Here is a 22,496-nt window from a genome sequence, read left to right as displayed (position 1 = left end):
CAGGAACATGGGGGGCTCACAATCAAGAAAGCAGTAAGGAAGCCCCAAAGCTACCTGATTTGATGTGGCACAACCCAAAGTCACTTTTAGTGGCTGAGCCTGGGGTAGATCACCCATGTCACAACAGAAGTCCAGAGAAGAATCACTGAGGACTTAGCTACAGCCTTAGGGCCATTCCAGGCAGCTGAGGAGCCCCTGTAAATTAGGAAGCTTTCTTTCAGAAGCCATCAGTGACTGAAGCAAAGTGAATTTCTTCCCATAAAATGAAGCTTCAAATCTTTCAAAATTCATACCTCTTCAGTCACCACCACCAGGAACCCACTAGTGGTGACCCTCAGGGATGGATGCAAATACAAATGGGCCTGACCAAGTCAACTCTCTTGACCTGTTCCACAAGGAAGGGACAGAGATTTTGTAAACACACACACACATGCTACACACCACATAGACACACAGACGCTACCACATACCATACACATCACACAGCACACAGACATACCACACACAACAAACACCACAGACACATCATACGGCACACAGATAGATTTACCATATATATCACACATCATACAGAAACACCACAAATACCACAAATATTATACATCATTCACCACAAGACATATCATACAGATCATCATAGATCTCATGATACATCACACAACACATAGAAACAAACAGCATACATATCACATAACATCACATACAGCACTCCACAAGACACATCATAGACATATCACACACCACATGGATGCATCACATCCCACCTAGACATACACAGAACATATATTGCACAGCAGACATCACTTATAAAACTCTAGACATGCCACACAGACACATCTCAGGCATCTCAGATATCACACAGATACACAACTCTCCATATACCATACAGATACAGCAATACTGTAGGTACCACACACCACATGTCACACAAAATAACCACACCTACATGACACACTATAGACCACATTATACACAACATAACACATGAACTTTTGCCATGTTTATTTTTTACCAAGTCATATCTCAACATTTTATTGTGATAATTTTCAAACATTTAGAAAATTTGAAAGTGAAAATACACATGTACTTAACACCTAGATTCTATTATTGCTAATATTCTTCTATATAGATGATTCTTGAATGACAATGGGGTTTGCATTCTGAGGAACTCATCATCATAAATGGAAGATATCTTCAGTCCAAAATACACATAATACACATACTCTACTGAAGGTCATGGCTCAGCGGCATTATGTACCACAAAGCAGAGGCGTCTCCTCACGATCTTGGGCTGACGGCTTGGCACTGCCATCCTGAGAGAAACTCATTCTTATCGCTAGCCCAGGAAAAGGCCAAAATTCCAAATTAGAAGCATAGTTTTTAGTATTAATTTTATGCCATATCAAAACCAAAAATGTCTAAATTGTACCATTATTACCAGGGAACCCTATTGGCCCCTTAACCATCTGTTCTTGTCACTTAACTCTAAATCTTTTGTTGTTGTTGTTTTTTGAGAGAGACTTTCTCTGTAGCTGTGGAGCCTGTCTTGGAACTAGCTCTTGTAGACCAGGTTGTATGTTACACCTGTAGCCTTCAGTGTGCCTCACTAACATGTGCAATGTTGCTTCAGTTTCAGAAGATTCATTTCTTTACTGCATTTTCTACCCTCACTTCCTCTTGTCCTCCAGACATCTATGGCTGAGAATTTCTGTCCCTCCGAGTACCATTCCACAACTATAAAACAGTATCAGTCAAACGGGAGCTCAATGCATTGCTCTCCGCAAGTTGGGGAAACTGTGGACCTGCAGGTGACACAGGCCTGTGTCCTAAGGCCCAATCAGCACGCTATATTCACCTTTACTGTGGAGGAGTCTTTGGAGCTGGAGCTATGAAACCCGTATTTGACTTCGGTGGAAGAGCAGACAACAGGAACTTCCGGGACTCCATCCTGAAGAGGAAAGGCAGGCACATCAGCGTGAGGGAGACCCCGTAATTGAGGCTGAAGAATTGCATACCAGTGTTTTAGGGCCATGTGTACTACCCAATGGGAAACTATAACTGGATTCTAGTGTGATGGACCCTCACTTTGATACAGAAAGTGCATCCTCATATGACTTGGGCCCTGGGTCAGACCTCTATTTTCCCAAGTAATCATCAGTCTTTGCAAATGGATAAAAGTTCACACGTGCATACACCCCCAACATCTCCAATTCATGGAAGTTTCTTGTAGCAGATCCAGAAAGCTTATTAAGAGGTGATCTGGAGTATCCAGGGAGCTCTGATGTAATCACCTTAAAGCATAGGAAGGTAGAAGAACACAGAGACTCAACATAAGAGAAGGGAAGGGCTAGCCATGCTACCGACAGTGTTGAGGGTGAAAGCATTCCAGAAGCTTCCTGAATGCTCTTAGCCAGACTCTTCCTCAACCCCTCTGGGTAGTGCTGACCGATAAGAGGCAATGCTGCCAGTGAGACACTGGAGAGCCCAGCTGTGTGTGGAGACAATGAGTCTGTGCTAATGTCTTCTGCAGCACGGGAAAACCAATTCAAACCACCTGGAAGGAGGCAGCTGACCAGAACGCCTTCAAAATCAAAACAAGAACATTCTTCCTATGTGAACTCTCAGTCTCTGTTTCTGTTTGCTTCCTAACTCTATTATTCCATCTATTTCATGGAATATTTCACAACCAATGCCAGAGGAAATAGTCCCAATAAATGAATGGTCTACCAACCATTGGGTAAAGTTCTCTGTGAAATTGGGGCCAGAGTACTCCACTAACCAATAGCTATAATTGATACCTGTATCCCATGGGCACTTGTGCTTGTGACTGGTGCAGTGCCACACAGGGCTAAGACAATAGCCATGCTCTCTGGTCTGTGATGGGCCAAAGCAGACCAGTGTGCTTGTTATCTACATCCATGGCTAGGTTGTCATAGAAACAGTTCCTGTAACTGAAAGTATAGGAACTCGAGCAAGCCCTGACTGTGTCATGTCCTGGTGAATATGTGTTTGACACAAGCCAACCATGTCAACCCCAGAGCCTCAGACCCATAGAGGAACAGTAAAGTCTTCTCCCTGGGGTGAGGTTCAGAGGCCAGGTGCAAATATGCCCACTATAACTTTTTCCCTCCTGGATGTTTATGGCCTGAAGACTGTCCCTTATAGAGACTGTGCCTACTGAGATAAGCTAAACCTGTCCCCTTGATCCAACTGTATATCATAAACTCTGCTCCTTTATTATCTGTATGTAATAACTATGTCTCCTTAACTAGTTGTATGCAATAACTCCAGCTTTTTGTTTAGCTCTGTGTAATAAACATGCCGAGCTTCTGGGGTGCTGTGGTTTCTCCAGAAGAGAGCCCAGACCATCTGATGCCAGTTTTCTGTCTGTACACCTGCCTGTGCTTGTCTTTTCTTCATTACTTCACCACCCCAGTTAGGTGCAAGTCCCTGGAGCCATGCTGGATGTGGCACTAAAGAAGGACAGGTAGGATTATACTGACCATTACACTTTGAGAGTTGTGACTATGCCCTGTGTTCTGTCACATGCACATACACTGACCTTTCCAATACAAGGCTAATTCATCATCATGCTGGAAAAAAATACTATAAAGTAAAAATAGTATTTCAGATACGATGCATGTGTATATCCCAAAGATGAAGTTTTTTGTATTCCTAAAATCATGGTTCTTCTTTGAACAATGTTGAAAATATGTGTAGACTTTAAAAAGTGGGCTCCAAGAGTGAGATGTATGATTTCAGTCTAATTTAACAGAGAAATTAGACTGAGAAATCTGATGAAGAAGAACTCAAAGAAGGACCTTGGAAATGCCAGCCGTGGCTCCTGGTAGGCAGGAGACTTGAGCGAGGAAATTAGTTTTATTTATAAAATTCTGCAATTTCCAAAATTTTTCTATAATATACATCTATTTGGTAATCAGAAACAAAATGAAGTGGTTTGGGGTTTGGAGTGGAGCTATAGTCATGGCCACAGTTAGGTTTTGCTAGCCTTTCAGGAAGAGGAGAGAGAGAGAGAGAGAGAGAGAGAGAGAGAGAGAGAACAGTCTGGAAGTCTGCTTAAAAGATTAGACAGCATTTCAAACCAACATTCACAATTATTTGGTTACACAACAATACTGCCAATCAAGTTTCAAAGAAAGCCAATTTAGACCAAAATATTAGTTCTTTAAGAGAAAATGATTTTGTGGGTTTTTTTTTCAAAATAAGCTGTCCTCACTGACCAATAGATGAAAAAAAAACTAAAGCAACTCTCAGTATTTGCATGAATGAAGTGTGAACCTTCCACTATGTTTTTAGGCCCTTCAGTGCCTCTGACCCTGAACTGCAGAGAGGAAAGGGGTGCATGGAAAGCTTCTGTAAGGTATAAGCTTCCTGGGCACAGAGGGCGGAGAGGGGCCACAGGGCCAGCCTATTCCTCACCCTGCAGAGACGGGCCACTGGGGTCTTCACTATTCCTCTTCGGACAAGCACCAGCTTTTCATTAAGGAAATGAGAGTATCTACTGATGATCCTCAGAGAATCATGGAGAATGTATCCTCTCTCCACCAGACATGAGTAGAGATTCTCTCTTTCATCTCCTGCCTCTGCCCTGCCATCTCTTGGTACCTTTCATGGAGAGGTCATGGCTTTCTGCTCAGAAGACTAGCCTCCTGTGCTCATGACAGAGTCCCCTGAGGTTTGGGCTGCAGGGAAGCAGCTAAAGAAGCCACAATGCAGATCTAAGGCTGCCCTGTGCAGGCCACTAACCTGTGAGGACCCAGAGTAGCTGATTGTAGCCTGCTCAGTAGACATGGTAACCTGCAGTATCCTGGCTGGGGGACCATGACTGAGGGCTGGATAGGGGTATGCATATGTGTGTCTATCTGAGGAGGCTTCAGTGAATGTCTATTTTTTCCTTTAATTTGTACTAATAGACCCTAGAAATGAGGTAACAGAAATGAGATAGTAAAAATGCACCATTCATAAAGCTGAAAAGGACTTTGTATGATAACTCCTCAAAGTACACATGCATTTGTGCTTAGGGTGTGATAAGGAACGCACAACAGAAAACCGAGGTGGAACAGTCAGTTAGTGTGTGTAACCATGCCTCTGTTACAGTTTTTCTTGGCTATACAAAAAATTCATGGGAACAGAGAACACTATGAAATGTGCGTCTACCCTCTGTGTTAGGGTCGACTTCTGACTTGCCATTCTGTGGCATGGGCCTTGCTTTCAGGCAGAACTATCTGTCACTAGGGAGCATACTTATTCAATATATCCTTGACTCAAGATTGAATTGAATGACAAGCTCTGACTCTCAAGATCTTAAAATCTAAACCAAACACTGTTAGAGACTGATAGGTACACATCTGCCCACATGGCTATACATGGATGTAGAAAATAAACAAACAGAGCTGGGGAAACAGCTCAGCAGGCAAAGCTATTGCCCTGCAAACAAAAGGGTATGAATTTCATTCCTAGCACCCATGTAAAAAGCTGGATGTGGCAACACATGACTGTCATCCAAGCACTGGGGGAGCAGAGGTGAAAGATTCCTGGAGTTCACCAGCCTGCCAATCTAGCTAAGTCAGAAAGCATCTGGTGGGGTGGGGCTGGGGGAAGTAGAGAGACAAAGATAGAAACAGAGATTCTGGGTCTCAAAAAATAAAACAGAAAGCAGCCAAGGAAGACGTCAACCTTTGGCCTCCACACACGTGCACACGCACACAAAGAGAAGCGGCAGCCTTATTTTATGCATTCGTACAACTGCTAAGGAGATTTCTCAGTGTGTACAGCTACATAAACAGCTAGGAATGTCAGTAAGCTAAGGGGAACAACTGCACTTTATACTGTGCCATTCCATCATTTCAAACTTCACATCACAAATAAACTATTTTCTAAAGCCCTTTGAGCTAAGAGGTTATAGCCGTTTAACCTTAACGCAGAAGCGGGGGGGGGGGGGGGTCGCGTTTGGTCATGCCCCAACTTAATGTGTCAGACTTTGTTGACTTCCCATGGGAACCCTTACCCACTGGGAGGAGTAGATGGGGTTTGGGCTGGGGAGAAGGTGTGGGAAACAGGAGGAGGGGTGGGAGAATGGTGGATGTAATGTAAAATGAAATTAAAATAATAATAATAATAAAGCTAACACTCACCTCGGTGAGCATTGAGACCAGTTCAAGTTACTACTCTTTTCCTACAGAGAAAATGAAAACGTACAAGTGAGACAAGAAGCTACTTATGGTGGGCTTCCTGCCTGCAGCTCACAACTAGACCCTATCTATCTTCAGTTTCGAGCGACAGCACCTGAGAAGGTCCCTTCCTTAGACAGCACTCTTCCTTAGAACCATTTTTATGTTTTCTTTTCCCCATGGCTGGGTGGGAGAGGTCCTGGCAGCTGGCCAGGTGGTAGTATTTATGCAGTTTTCTGGGGACCGTTTACTGTTTTCACCACTGGTGAGTCTATATTCCCATTTCACCTTCTTTTCCATGGGAAGAGCTTTCTGGTCCCTCTGCCTTGTCACTAACACTGGTACTGTCAGACATTGTGGTGGAGGTTAGCTGGTGGGTGGGCGTGTATTTTATCATGGTCTTATCAAACGATGTCTACCATTTTCCACGGGCTTCCTTGCCATAATAAGGATTTGATCAGATTTAGGGCCATTTCATTAGAAAGCTGTTAGTACATTTGGTATGTGTGTTGTTTAGAAACATCTTGACAATGGCTTGCATTTCATCTTCTTAATGACAATTCTCAAAAATAAAATTTTATATTTCATAAATTACCACTGTATCATTTATCTAGACATTGATGCCACTGTTGTGTTAGCAGTAATTGCTGAGTTCAGCATCACAAAGACCTTGCTTTCTTTAGAAATTTATAATTTGATTTTCAAACTTAGACCTATAGTTGGCTTTGAATTTTCTGCAGAGATAAAGAAAAATTCATAAAGCTTTTCAGTCTTGGGTATATTCAGCTCAGGGCCATCGAGGGAAGCCACGCTTCTCCCGAGTTAACCTTGCTATCTTTGTTCAACACAAGCTGATCAGAAACGAAAGGTATAATTCTGTGCCTTTATTCCATTCATCTGGTATAAGGCTGTTGAAAAGCAGTTAAGGTGCTAGTTTACACATTTTTAAGGATTATGTTGTCTATAAACAGTTTCCTGCTGGCCACTGTGTGCCTTAAGCCAGCATTGCACTGTTGTCCAAGGTGGTGAGAATGGACACCCTTGTCTGTTCCCAGCTGGGGGGAGGAGGAGGTCACTTTTTCACCATCAAAGCCACAGACTAACGAGCTCTTCATGGTTTTTATTTTATTCTCAGGCTGTAGGTATTTTTTTAAACCGGAAATAGTGTTTTAACAGAGTCCATATGTATCTTCTGTATGGGCTGATATAATTAAAATGTTCTTGACCCTTATTCTAACAGTATTTTTATTACAATAATTGATTTACAGGTGTTAAACAGATGCATCACTAGAATATGCATCACTTACTCTTGGCATACAGCCAATCCTATGTGTTCCTTTACCATATGTTTTGGTCTGATAATGTTTTAAGAATTTCGCTTGTATTTACAGAATATCTTTGGCTCACTATAAGCTTCTCTTGTGCTGATATTTCTGGATTTAATATCAAGTTAATCCTGGTGTCGCCCAATAGGTTACTCCCTCCTCTGTGAGCTGAGTTTATGCGCAACTACTTTCTTCTTCCTCCTCCTCTTCTCTTTTTAATTGAGAATTTCATACAATATATTTTGATCAAAATTTTCCTCTTTCCCAGCTCCTCTCAGATTCCCTTCAACTTCATGTTCTTTCTCTCTCTTAAAAACTAAATAAAATCAGAAGACACACACACGCAAATTAAGTCTGATTTGTGTTGGGTAACTACTGCTGAGAATGAAGCCTGACCTGGAGTGTGACTGAGTCAGAGATACTGCACCACACACCATACAGACATACCACACAAACACATAATACACTTCACAGTCACACTACACACCAGGCACTAGACACATCACACAAACATACCAATACCTCACACACTATACACCATATAGACATACCATACAAATTTACCAACACCTCACATACCATACACCCCACACATCACACAGGCATACCACATACTATACACATCACATGTCACACAAACACAACTCATAGACACAGACATACCACATACGACACAGATGCCTCACATACAACATATAGACATACCACATAATGTACTATATGCCACATAACACACTACACAAAAACATCACACACCATACACATACATCACATATTACACACATAACATATATACATTATATACCATGCATAGACATGCACGTCATAATTGACACAACCAAACTACACTTAGACCATGCGCTACGTATATTACATACCACATAGAAACAGATACCATACACGAGCACACATGTACATATACATTATACACTAAGCACCATATGTACACAGACACTCTACACACCACACACCTCCAGTGAGTCAGGACAGTATCAACAGTGAAACTCAGGACAATGCTGGGATCCTTGTATAGGGTACACCCACACATTGGTCTCGGCCCTTCCATGAGCATGACACAGAAGAACAAGCACACCTGGGAAAGGTTCCCCTTTTTCCGTAGAGGTAGCTCTTTCTTTTCTGAGTGTGAATTCCTCTGGAATCGGGGCTGCATCATGTAGTCAAATGTGCTCAGGTTCTTGGCAACTGCAAAGGGAAGGGGCAGGAAAGGGCAGGGTCATCCAGCAGCCATGCACAATGTCACACAGCACCCCATATGCAGTGTGCAATCAACCTTGCCAGGGAGTGACTGCCTCGCTTTGCATGTCCCAAGACCAGGAGGAGGACCAGGTATGTCAGACCAGACAAGCTATGATCTGTACATTTTATGACTGACAGGACCTGACTATTTCCTGTTGCCCAAGGCAAACCTCTAATTAAGCTCAGAGGTAGGGTGGCCCGGAGGAGCTGAGCTGTGGCACCTCTCAGGGGTCCCCTGCTTTGCCTCATGATAGACAACTCCAGACCTTCCTAGGATGGCTTCCGGAGGCCAGGCTCAGGAAAGACTAGTCTGTCCAAGGGTCCTGGAAGCCCTTCATATTCAGGGCGATTGAAATTCTACTGGAAGGAATACTGGATCCCTGAACTGACCTTGTCAGCTGCCTACCCACCCTTTGCCTGCTTCCCCCCACCCAGTGCAATCACCTCACCCTAGATGCTCTGCCTCAGAGAACACAGGGCTACCTGAGACTTTGACAACCATATCTAGCAGAAGCAATCTGAGTTACTGCAAGAAGACCAGATTTTTTTTTTTTTTTTTTTTTTTGAGGAAAGAGCTGTAAATGCCTATTCCGGGCCTGTGCTTCTTAGGGAGGGGTGTGAATTTTCAAAACCAACACACATGAGCAGATGGTTTACAAGCATTTCTGAGGAGCTGCAGGACCACCCGATGACCCTATCTGTAGCTCAAGTAGCAGACGGGGTAGCCTGCCCCAACCTCAGAGGTCCTCCAGAACTTGACTTTGCATTGAGTGATGAATTTCCCTAGGCCCAGCCAGTTGTAAGCCAGCTTCTAGCACCTATGTAGAGTAAGCCTGTGGGCCAGCACTTGCTAATTCCTTCTAATTAAAACAGTCCTTCTTTCCAAGGGTTATGTAAATGACACTCAGACCACCTTATGAGCACATCCAAGCTGAGCAATGTCGATGTAGATCCTTTAGGGTGACCAGGCTCCCCAAGACGTTGGCTCCCTCAAGATGAGGGAACTCTGGAGTGGGTACTTACTCAGGTAGAAGTGGAAAATGAGCAGGTGCCCGAGCAGCACAAAGCTGGCAGTGGCTAGCAGGAACACCACCACTAGGATGAACAGGACTACAGGGGTCTTCACAGGCACAGGCCACAGTGGGAGGAACAGCAGCCATATGTTCTCAGCGCTGATTTCTATGAAGACAGAGAGACATGTCCATCTCACACCTGCCCAAACTGCAGCACCTGTGCTCAGGTAAGCAGAGGGACAGAGGGCAAGTGAGGACAGCCAGCCAAGGGATGTGCTTTCACCTTGTATATCCCCTGCTCTACTGCGGGTCCCAGGATCCCACCCACTGTGGCTGGCTCTATGATCTCCACTTTATGAATTCAAGACGATGATTAGAGAGAAGTTCCTCAATACTGGAGGGTAGAGCCAGTCCCTCTTATTTCAGAGATTTGTGCCATGGGCTTGTGCTTCTGGACCTATTTAATCACAGACTCTCTGAACTTCCCCTCAGAGTCTGTTGCTCAACTTAACAGCCCCACTGTCTGCTGTTCTTCTCTACAAGTAGTTGTGTCCTACAAGACAGGCTCCTGCCTTCTCCGCCCAACCCTGCTAAAGCATCCACTGTCTAGTGTCAAGACTGACTGAAGGGACAGAGGAGTCCAAGTATACCTTACTCTAATCTTTGGATGTTAGGTCTCAGAGGAGCTCACTAAAGAGTGAAGGAACATGGAGGGTGAGGCTGGGAAGTCTAACACTTGGCACGTGAGAACCAGGTGGAAACAGTTCCTGAGCATCAGAAGGGTACCTTTATACAGAGGGTCTGTGCGAAGCTCGTCGGGGTTGACAAAGTACTGGATGAAGACGTACAGCAAGATAACCATCACGATAAGCACGCCAACTGCCGCTGAGGCCACAGAGCAGAAGAAGAACCTGCGTGAGAGGAGTGGGATCCTGCCCTGAGATGAGCAAGTGGGAAGTCTGGAAAGACTAACCCCCAGCCAAACACATGAGGTCAACACACAGGTCTCGTGCGGGTGACCTCAAGGAAGCACAGAGCCCAAACTCTACTCGTGTCTTCTATATTTTTATGTTCCTTCTGCCACGTCTTTCACATACCCTAGGCAGATGCTCACTTCTGACTTTACTGATTGTGTCTCACATTCCCTACAGCCTTCTGCCTGAGTCCTCATGTCCTTCCATCCTGCAATCTGGATAAGAATATCATTGCTGTACGATGGGGAAAGTTAATCCCTAAGATGGGAGACTATCACCTAAGCAGACAGAACCTCTTCCAGCAGCCACCGTGCTCTAACCATGGCCATTCACGAATCACAGCCTTTCTTCTCCTCCTCCTCCTCCTCCTTTTCCTACTCCTCTTTCTTCACTGCCTTCCCATGCACTGGACTGACCTCCTCCAGCCTTTATTGCACCCCATTCTGAAAGACCGATTTGGCTTCCTGTTTATTAAGGCTGTGACACATGGGACTTTCTTTCAGGGCTTCTGTTCAACTCTGAGGCCAAATTATAACAAAATGCTATTGCAGAGCTAGATATATGGTTCAGTCGTATCAGTTAAGAGTACTGACTGCGCACCAGGGTTCAGTTGTTAGCACCTATATGGTTACTGTTTGTAACTCCAGTTCCAAGGGGATATGATGCCCTCTTTTGGCCTCTGAGGCCAAGAGGAGCCCAGACATAACATGCAGGCAAAACATCCGCCGCATACATGGAATAAAAATAAAAAATTCAATTTTTTTAAGTGTCATTGCCCCCCATGCTTTCTTAGGCCCTGGAGAATAAGAAGACAAAAGTGAAGATGTAAGGATCAGGGGTACCTAGTGAAGATGGTACCCATCACCCTCTGCTCTTCCCCGACCCCAATTTCACTACACAGAGGCTATGTCTCAATGCCCAATCAGGTGTGCCTTCTTCTGCCCTCTCCCAACTCATGGCCAGGCCACACCCTTACCTATTCCAAGTTGTCTTCCCAGAAGCATCTGGTTAGTTGAAGAACCTCATGATTCTCCATAAGTCAGTGTGAGTCACTCAAAGGGACTGTGGTCAAGGGTCTCCTGGCTTATCTAGTCACTGCCAGAACCATGGTAACACATCACCAACAGGCCACACTGCAATGCCTAGTAACCGTGGCTGCATTTTTCCAGCTCAATCAGGAAGGAGCAAAACTTACATCTGTGGCCCCAGGCACCTCCCTGGATGGATGGCAGAGCCCTCACAGCCCAATGTATTGTCAAAGCACAGCAAGGCATGGGGTTTGGGGGTAAGGAGCTACTATATCCTGCTCATCTTCAGGACTCCCAGACCAGTGGTTCTCAACCTGGGGTAGAGACCCCTTTGGCAAACCTCTCTCCAAAACTATTCACATTATGATTTATAACAGTAACAAAATCATAGTTATAAAGTAGCAACAAAAATAATTTTATGGTTGGGGCCACCACTACATGAGAAACTGTATTAAGGAATCACTCACAGCATTGGGAGGTTTGACCAGTACTGTCCTGACCTGGTGCCCAATAGCTCTCTGGATTCTGCACTCATGACCAAGGCAATGCCTTAGGGTGGCCTAGATGCTCACTCCTGTGCTCAAGAGACTAGCCATTGCTCTTGGGCTAGTGGCCATGGCATTGAGAAGGTAGATAGGCCTGAATCGGGACGCTTAGAAGGCTCAGCCAGGCTGTGACTCACTGTTCGTGGTGAGCTTTGTGAGTGTGATCTTGTTCCACACATTCAGGAACAGCCCCACCAACACATATCAGAACCAGCAGCAAATGGGCACTAATTAACTTCTGCCATAGCTGGAAACAGAGTCATGACCTAAAGGTCACCCGTTCCCCCTCTGCTGTTCCCGTCCTGATGGCCCCCTCCGCTTGTTCGCCTGTCACTGATTTCTATGAATCCCAGACCACAGATCCCCTCCCCAGGTGGCACCTTTGACCCCGAGAGTGCCTCACCCGTAGTTTCTGCTGCCCACGCAGTTGTTCAGCCATTTGCAGTGGTGGTCGAAGCCAGAGACACATTTGTTGCAGGAGCTGCAATGCTTGGCTTTCTTGCTCCTGGGAGAGAAATCGGGAGAAACAGCCTGCTGGTCCCAAATGAACCACGGGAACTGAATGCCTACCATAAAATGGAGGGTGGGTCCTCTAGTTGAAGTCAGAAGGGGGTTGGAAGTCTGTAGGAAAGACAAGGTCATCTTGGGAGTGAGGTGAGCCTGTGCCCACAGGCACTGCTCTTGGAAGGTGGACCCTGGACATGCCTATAAGTAGGTTTGTTTGCTAGATGGGAGCCTGAAAGGCTGTTGGTACCTCCCCCAGTATCTACAGTGCCTTCCTGTAGCCAACTCAGTGTGTTGCCCTCCTCGGGTCCTGGAGACCTTGGATCCCACCAGGATCAGCTGAAACTGCCCTCCCTTCTTCCCAGTTGGGAATGTGAGGTTTATCAGAAAACCATAAGAAAGTGGCACATTTGCCCCCCAACCACGACCACCACAAATAAGGGTCTCTGTGTACAAGAGAATCTGAGAATAACATAGCTGGACCTTAGATTGCAGCTCTTCATTCCAAGGGAAAGAAGCACTGGGAACTGGAAGGCAGGATTCCAGGTCTATAGGGTAGGGCGGTATAGTGTGGCTTCCTGGAGGGGTGTGGGCTGTGAACACATGGGGTGCCACAAAGGGCCAGTGCCCAACAGCAGCAGGATCAGCTGGTCAACTATGGGGTCACAGGCAGCAGTCCTCTCCACCCAGACTTCTAAAAGTGACCCTGCCCCACTGCTCAGCAGAGACTCCACTCACACAGTAACCTCACACAGGTTGCAGTACTGGTTCTGGATCACGTGTGCGTGTTTGGACCGGTCGAAGGTCGGCACAGGCTCCGAGTAGTCCTTTTTGTGTCGGACATTGGTGTCAGCTGGATCAATGGTAGTTGCGACCAAGTGCACGATGAGGTGGAACAAGGACAACCCACCCATCAGCTGGGGCTGTCAAGGAACACACAGCCCTGGGCTTGGCTGACATGATGTAAGGTGTCTCCCAGGGACTGAGGAAAGACCCTGGAACTCCTAGTCATTGCTATCTGCAGCACCTGAGATCAGATCCTATAGAGACACTCTCTTCAGAGACCCAGCCAAGCCAGTCAACTACTGGCCACAGTGTGCACAAGCCCTGAAATGCCTTATGTGAGCAGGTACAAGGAAGAGCTTGGAATGATAGCTTCAGAGGCTCAAAGTGGTTTACCTGGTGGTGAGTGTTTCATAGGTGGGAGATGCCTAGGGTATAACTGGGACCAGGTCATACCAGCCCATGTAGGAAAGGCGATCACATTGGTAGTAGAGTTACTGTGGGCCACAGCATAGTAGAAAATTATGTTAACCAGAAACATGAAGGCTAGGCAGCAGTCAGAGGGTACTCCCCAACCTCAGCCTGAGTTAGAACTTTCTGGGCCACCAGACTCTCAAGTACCTTTGGGCTTTGTTCATCTGAGCCTACGTGACCAGGAGGAGAAGGTCTTTGTCTCCTCCATCCCTCCTCCTGTCTCTAGGATAATATACAAAAGGGCTCTACTCTGTTGTTCTGCCTTCCTGGTGAGCCAGCATTTACAGTATCTCCAGTGGAAGCCAACAGGGTTCCCTATACTACAGCCTAAGCTTGTGCCAGTAGTCAGGCTACCTTGTGTCCAGACAAGACAAAGGCCATAAGCATAGACAACATAGACATAAAACCATAGACCTAAAAGAACTCCAATGAAGGTTTCAAAAAAAATCAATGAGGTAAGATAGGCCTGTGAGAGGCCCAGAGAGTAACCCAAACCCTGGACAGATCCTGTCTTGCTCACCCATCTTCCAGCATGAGCTGTCCAGTGCCCAGATTTCTGGGTATGGGCACAGGACTGGAAAGCAGGTTCAGTGCACAGAGAAGTGACTGTGAGAAAGACAGAAAGCTGTATTCCAGGAGGACAGAGCAGAAGCTGGTGCAGGGCTGGGTGAGTGTGTGGCAAAAGTGGCTGGGCGGTACATGCGGCAACAGAAAAGTTCCATCTGAGCCCCAGTGAACTCACATATGGCCTGCCAGGGAGGCGAGACAGATACCCAAAGCCCTTCCTATGGCCACCCTGCCCCCATAGCGTTGGGGCATTGGTCTATTGCAGAACAGATTGTAGCTATAGTATAGGACAGTGAGACTAGGCACAGGGTCACTCAGTTGTTGATACTACCATGATCAAGAGCATGGGCCAGCGGTTGATCCCACCCTTGGAAGCCGAATTGAGGAGGGCTGATGTGCTGCCCTCGTGGTGATGAGGAGTGGGGAGCATGTTCAGAGCCAGGGACGTTGATGGGTGAGGGCCAACAATACAGGAAGTCTCACACTGCTTGGGTATTGGCTCTTTCCCTGTAACACTACAGTAGACCTGTACTAAAGGAAACCAGTGGGCAGGTAGGAAGCCCAAGAGGACTTTTGAAGAACAAACGAGAAGCCCTCCATGACTATGCCCTGTGATACCCTCATGTAGTCTCTAAATCACAGTATCCATACTCTGATCACATATGTAAGTCCCACTGTTGAAGGTTCCTGGGGCACAGGCTGATCATAGGGAGGCTATAGTTGCAAAGTAGTTCTCAGGGTACAGCCAGGTTCCCTTGAACCTGGACCTGCCACGCAGTCAGTACTCAGCCTTCGTGTGGAGTACCAGGAGGACACCCTAAAAGCACCAATATGGCATAAAAAGTCTCCAGTCCCTTGGGAACTCGGATCTCAGACACAACCGTCCCCTGTCCCTCTAGGACATGGAGCTCTCCTAGGAAAGAAGTTGCAACACATCTTTTTATCACATTTTCCTGCACACAGCTTGTCCATGAACACTGTGCCAGCAAATTCTGTACCATTCAGGGATATTTCTGTCACCCACAAGAATCGTGCTCCAAATGACCTGGCTGGCCACTCCCTACCACACACCAAGGTGACATTCCCAAGGGAGCCCAGAAGAAAAATCTTCAGGATCTGCCCCTGATTTCACGTAAGTCTTGTCTCAGTGGATGGCTAAACGTGAAAGCAGGGTGAGGCATACTCCATGGAGGCCTCCCTCCAACTCCCTCTGGAACTTTCCATGTGGGAGCCTATGAGAACCACAGCTGGCTGGAACATTCCCTAGCAACAATCTGTGTTTAGTAAACAAACAAAGGAAGGGCGCCAGCTCAGGACACCACCCTCCTCAGTCTCCTCGAACTAGTGACCTCTCCCTTGTCCTGTTTCCGCAGGAAGAGGGGAGGCCTAGGAGAAGCCAACATTCTGGTACTGTCTTGGCTCATGATTCCTCTAGGGCAAATTCTGTGGTTGAGCTACACAGCAGCCTAAGACACCCTGCTCGACGCCCCCACGCCTAGTGCACATTTATAACAAACCCAGGACTCTGAAACAGATATCTATGGTTAGATTTTGATGCTGCACAGCAAACCCTACTGTCTAAGCTGTTTATCTGTTCCCTTGTCAACAAGGTAGGAGTCCCACTAGCTACAGGACCCTCATGGGTCCCCAGAATGGCCATCCCTTTCTCTTCTGCACCACAAGAAGGATATTCAGGCTTTTTCTTTTCTGCCTCTAGTTTCCTCAGGTCCCCTCCACAGAAAACCCTTGTTCTTCCCCTAACCCAGCCCCTCATTTCCCAGCCCCTCATGGTGCCTAGAAGGTGCCAAATGATGTTGGCGCCCTCTAGTGGCTATAAACTAGCACTAAGTACTGCTGGTTTGAGCGTGACCCCGGTGCAGCCAGGCTGGGGACAGGTTAGTAAAAGGGTTCCAGAGATAATAGCCTGATATAAAAATCAAGAAAGCTCCTGGGGCTGCAACTTCTCTGGACACTGGCTGGGGGCTGAGCTACCGAGTGGGTAGCTCAGGGAAGGAATGGAAGCCAGGCATTTGGGTATGCAGGAGGAATGGGACACATAATAGCAAAGCAGTTCAGCCCACTGCAGTAAACACAGATGCAGGATCAAACAGGGATACAAATAAGAAGGCAGGCAGTGATTGAGGCAGAGCATACCTCCTAATATACCCATGTCCTGACACCAAAACTGGCAAGTCTCACTTGCAAAATAGGTATCACCAACCAGGTAAATGGGAACAGTGGGGACAATCTGATCCACTGTGATCACAGACCTTATAAAAATGGGGACTGTAGGCTGACACCGTGGCTCAGTAGCTGAAAGAGATTTCTATGTGAGCCTGACAGCCTGGATCCTATGGTAGAAGGAGAGGACTGATTCCTGAAATTTGTCCTCTGAACTCCACACACATGCTACGGGGCAAGCATCACACACACACACACACACACACACACACACACACACACACACACACAAACATTTCATGGGAAACACAACAGACTGGATTGCCAGGACAGAAGACGGGTGAACACAGGGAGAAGACAGCACCACAGGCCAAGGACCAGGTGACATGGTACCCTCCAGGTCTTTCAGGACACCGTCACCCTGTGTCACTTTCATTTCAGACTGCTACCCCCAAAACTAAGAGGAAAACATCATCTCTTGCCTAAGACACCCTGAGGAGCTCTGTTAAGACAGTCTTGGTCTCACACATTACCCCACAGAACCGATGGATACAAAATACAAGATACAAGACAGAGGAAACAAGATGGAAGGTAAGGTGGCGGGTAGGAAGGGAAACCCTCCTTTCTAGGGCATAGGCAGGCAAGTTCAGTGGCCGATCAGGAGATTCAACACTGTCTGTTGCTGTGCCCCCACGGGTACTCCACCCTAATGACAGAGTGTTGTGCCAACACCTGTCAACCTGACAGGCCACAGGTCACCTGATATCTCAGACATGCTTAGCCAAGTTCAGACTGGCAGCTGCCAAGCTCCACTAAAGAGACAAAGAGGCTGCATCCTCATGTTCAAGACTCAGAGCTGTCTAGATTCTGGGTTTTAAACTCTCTTATAAAGGACATTTAGAAAATTAGAAATTGCTGAATTGTTGCCTGTTTTCCACCCATGATAACGACATCTAGTAAGGATGCCCTGCCTTGTGTTGCATGGACAGAAGCAGGGGGTTGAGTTATGCGTCTGATGACTTCAGTATCATCTCTTATCCCTCATTATGGTCAGGGGCCCAGGAGGCTCACAGGCTACACTGAAGGGCACACAGGAACAACTAGCATTGCTTTTCAACTCTTCAGACCTGGGGACTACCCAAGACAGATGCTATTGGAAGACAGAGGGTCTGGGTTTCAGGACAAAATAGAGGCTCATAGGCCAACAACAAGGTCTGGAGATTCTGGGGGACCAAGGAGGGTAGAGCAGAATTTATGGGATACATGCTAGGTATAGCGAGGTGGGCCACCACTGAGAGTTGGCACCTGTCACACTGATAAGAAGAAGGGAACATGGCTGGTGGAGTGCTATGTGTTTGAAGGGCATGACTCGAGCACCTACACCTTTCTGTCCCCTCCCTCAAAGGCACTTCTTCATGATTTAGTCCTGCTTGGCTCAAATGCCCATTCTATCTTGGTGCCTGAATAGAGCCTGGGCTTTAGCAAAGGCTCCTCTTGGAGCAGACAGGGATCTGAAGCTATTTACTCTACCATAGTTGATACCTACAGGCCATTCTCATCATATCTCCCCAAGATGGACTGAGTAAGAGTGTGTCCAGAATTCACACGTCTGGGAGGGATGTGCCTGGGATGTGTGCATATTCAGGGTGCATTGCTGGGGGGTGGGGTTCTGCTGAGGATACAAGTGTGTTCGGGATGTACATATGCCCAGGGTATGTGTATCTGGGATGTGTGTGTATGTGCCTGGCATATGTGTACTCAGGATGCATGTACAGAGTGGAGAAAGTCTTCCCAGGAAGCATGTGTGCCTGAGATATATGTATGCAAGATGTTTACACCTGAGGTGTGTGTGTGTGCGCGCGCGCGTGTGTGTGTGTGTGAGTGTGTGTGTGAGTGTGTGCACACATACACAAACACATGAGCCCAGGATGCATGTGTGCCTGAGATATATGTATGCAGGATGTTTACACCTGAGGTGTGTGTGTGAGTGTGTGCACACATACACAAACACATGAGCCCAGGATACACGTATGCCTGTGATGTGTGTTCTCTAAGTATCCAAGTATGTATGCCCATGATGTGTGTTCCAGGATATGTGTTCCCAGGGGTGCATGCTGCCAGGAAGTGTGTATACTTACAGGGTACCTGCCAATATCATCATTAGTTTCTCCCTAAAAATAAGTCTCCAACCACTAAAAGACTGCATGGTCAGCTAACCTTCTACTCCAGGAGAACAGGAAATGGGGCCTGTCTTAGTTATGATTTCTATTACTGTGATAAAAACATCATGACCAAAAGCAACTTGGGGAAGAAATGGTTTATTTCATTGTACACTTCCAGGTAATAGTCCGTCACTGAAGGAAGTCAGGGCAGGAACTCGAGCAGGACAGAAACCTGGAAGAAGGAACTGAAGCAGAAACCACGAAAGCACACTGCTTACTGTCTTACTACAGCTTGCTCAGCTTGCTGTTTTATACCATTCATGACTACCTGGTCCAGGGAAGGCATTGCCCACAGTAAGCTGGGCTCTCCCACATCAATTGTCAATCAAGAAAATGACCCACAGGCTTGCCTAGGGGCCAGTACTAGAGAGGCATTCTCTCAATCAAGCTTCCCTCTCCCGAAATGACTCTGTCAAATTGACATAAAAATTAGACAGCACAGGGTCCAACCTTTCAGGGAAAGCATAGTAGCATAAGGCTTTTACATGACCCAGAGATTGAACTCTAAGACTCTGGTGAGGCAGCCAGTGACCTACAATTCCACTTAAAGATGATAGAAAAAGATCATCACAGTAATCTTGAAGTTAGTTAAAAGAAGAAATAATAAAAATAAAGCTGAAAAATTAAAGAGAAAAAGAGGCCAAGAGTAGGGAAAAGTAATAAATTGTAAAGGTGATTCTCTACTAGAAAGTCAGGTACTGGTGCACACCTGCAAGCCCAGCATTTGAGAGGCTGGGGCAGGGAGTGTGGGAGCGCACAGTGAGCCTACACTGCACGAGAAACCAATTTCAGGTGAAAAGAAATAGTGGGAGGGGAAGAAAGGAATGAAGTAAAGGGAGGGAGGGAGGGAGGGAGGGAGGGAGGACAGGAAGGAAGGAAGGAGGGAGGCCCGGAGAGAGGGAGGGAGGAAGGAATGAAAGGAAAGGAAATCAAAGGAGACATGCTACTATATGTCCTGAAGCCAGATGTAGTAGTGGGGTACACATCTAATTCTAACACTTGGGGTTGAGTCTGGAGGATCACAAGTTCATGACCAGACTTGGCTACACAGAAAATCCTATGCAAAATAATTTGTATCCTTCAGAGATGAAATGAAAAATGTAGGAAATATTGTGAATAACTTTATTCAAGAAATTTGCCATTTTAGAAGGAATGCTCAAATTTCATGAATATAACTTACTAAAACGAACATGAGATGAAAGAGAAAACCTGAATAACTCTTTACCTGTTACATTGGACTCATTATCAAGAGCCTTCCCACAAATACCCCCGAGAAGAAAAGAAGCAGCCACAGCTACACTGGGAGATATTCTGCCCCAGATTCTTCAACCAAAGGCCAAGAGGTGCCGTACTGTGGGAAGTTTCAGGGTGCTGCAACCACGCACTGTGGTACAGTGAGTGCTTTGGGCTCAATCCCCAGCACTCACTAAAGTAATAAAGAAAATAGGGTCACTCAGTCTTGTGCACTGCACTGCCTACTTCTAACCACTACTCAGACATGCCTGGCCCTCCCGACTCCAGGACCTGCAGAACGTCAGCCAAAGCAATGTGCCCCATAGAACCTATAGCCAGATTATGTTCACCCTAAGATGGTATCCAGGGATCATCTGTGGTTTGTGGATGTAATTTTCTGGGCACAGGTCCACTTTGCAGCAGCTTGGCACTGGCTCTAATGTGGACCCATGCCTCAGGACCTGATTTCTCTGATCAGAGGCTAAGTGTGATGCTAGATTCCAGGTGCCCACCCTGATATACACCATAAAGAAAACATTGACATAAGTTTCCCTACTGCCCCGTGGAACCATCTCTAAAGGCCTTTCTATGCCTTAGGGCTAGTCTTTGTAGGGATATACAAGCACATTGGCAGGATGAGGGTTGGAGGCAGTCAAGCAAATGCTTCTGAAGTCTTTTCTTATGGATCTAGCTACTCTGTGAGTCATCAGAGAGGGTCTTCTCTGTGCGCTGTAAGAAAGATAATATGACCGGAGTCACCACTGCCAGGACCTCCACTGTTACCTTGTACCTAGCATATTCCACGTTCACAGTAACAAGAGCCCCTTCCCTGGGCAAAGTGGAGTCACAGGACTGACTTCAGAGCCAAAGAAACAAGTGGTCTAGGCAGAGACAGAGCCCATTGCATAGGTGTGATGGGGTTCAGGGCCAGTTCTCTTGAGGACATTCAGAAGTCCCTCCACCTCCAAGAGATAGGCAGCCCAGGGCCCCGCCCCACTAGCACAAAGGATACAACATAGGCAGCGTATTTCCAGCTCCTTGGCAGAAAGGGGATGAAGATCCCAAAGGCAGCAACGAAAATGACCAGAGAGGTGGTCCAGGATATTGCCTGGAAGGAGTGGAGGGGCGGTGACCAGCCATTCACCCTGGATAAAGGGCGTGGTACGATCTTCTTCACATTGTTGGCCTGGGCTTCTGGGAGGACTCGGTTCCGGCTCACACCACAGATGTTTATCTGAGAGATAGAAAGGGCACAGCGCGGTCTGTCCCTGGGCATAGAATGAGTGGCCTGCAATACCACTTGTCACTGTCGGGGAGGTCATCAGGACCTGGGCCAAAGGCTGATATCTATGTGGCAGGTTGGTATAGCTGACTAGGCTTGGCAGGAGATCCTTGTCCTGACAGGTAGGTTTGTAGAACCCAAAATAGTGGGCACACAAAATAGTGTGATATGTCTATCCCACCTCTGTGGGCACAGCTGTCCATGAATAGACCCCTGGTTGGGCCAGACCTGATAGAGCATCACCTCTCTCCTTGACACAATTCTGTCCTGAATGTTCAAGTGGCAAATACCAGAAAATACATAGAGAACAACACTGAGCCTATCCTATTGAAGAACCCAAGTCCATCCATTCATTCCCCTAGAACCTTACCTGTCAGTGTGTTCCCTCCTAGAAGGGGGCTGCTATGAAGGACATCACTTAGGGAGGGGCCTGGGACAAGGGGAAAAACACAGTAGACTGATTTCACAGGAAAGGGCCCTGGCGGTGAGCCAACAAGATGAGGCATCATCTTCCTAACAGCCCCAAAGTTCAACTTTATTGTTGCAGTGTGAGAACATTCTTGCACCATACGCACCACACAAAGCTGCACACCACCTGTAGAACATATGCACCACTCAGTTCTTAGGACCCTGCACTCCTCTTCCTACCTGGCATGCCCATGCTGTCTCCTCTGCGGGTATCGGTCCGTATTCTGCCTGTGGCTCTTGCCAACACTCCTGCTTACCTACCTCAGAGCCACGCTCCACCCTCTGAGCTGGAGTCCCTTCATTCACCGCTTTCATAAGAGTGTAATTGATCCTCTCGAAATCTGAAGGCTAAGGGTGTCTGCAGCCTTAGTGAGCTGTGAGCTGTAGGCACTGGTGAGCTGTGGTTTCAGATCCAAGAATCAGTGGTACTGGGAGTTTCTAGCATCTGT

General features: G+C 46.7%; 1 protein-coding gene across 1 annotated transcript; it reads right to left on the bottom strand.

Moving 5' to 3' along the window:
- Window positions 1–1,857: 1,857 nt before the first annotated feature.
- LOC121433630 (palmitoyltransferase ZDHHC11-like) lies at window positions 1,858–21,573 on the bottom strand. The gene is made up of 8 exons (XM_041632100.1): window positions 21,295–21,573; window positions 13,576–13,754; window positions 12,737–12,838; window positions 10,573–10,697; window positions 9,797–9,952; window positions 8,610–8,719; window positions 6,156–6,196; window positions 1,858–1,948 (listed from the first exon to the last, which is right to left on the bottom strand). The coding sequence occupies exons 1-8, from the start codon at window positions 21,571–21,573 to the stop codon at window positions 1,858–1,860; spliced, it is 1,083 nt and encodes a 360-aa protein (XP_041488034.1).
- Between the last annotated feature and the right edge of the window lie 923 nt (window positions 21,574–22,496).

This window comes from Microtus oregoni, unplaced genomic scaffold (genome assembly GCF_018167655.1).
Source record: "Microtus oregoni isolate MIOR12 unplaced genomic scaffold, Mior012 000040F_ref0000088, whole genome shotgun sequence".
NCBI classification, from domain to species: domain Eukaryota; kingdom Metazoa; phylum Chordata; class Mammalia; order Rodentia; family Cricetidae; genus Microtus; species Microtus oregoni.
This window is presented reverse-complemented; position numbering and strand designations above follow the sequence as displayed.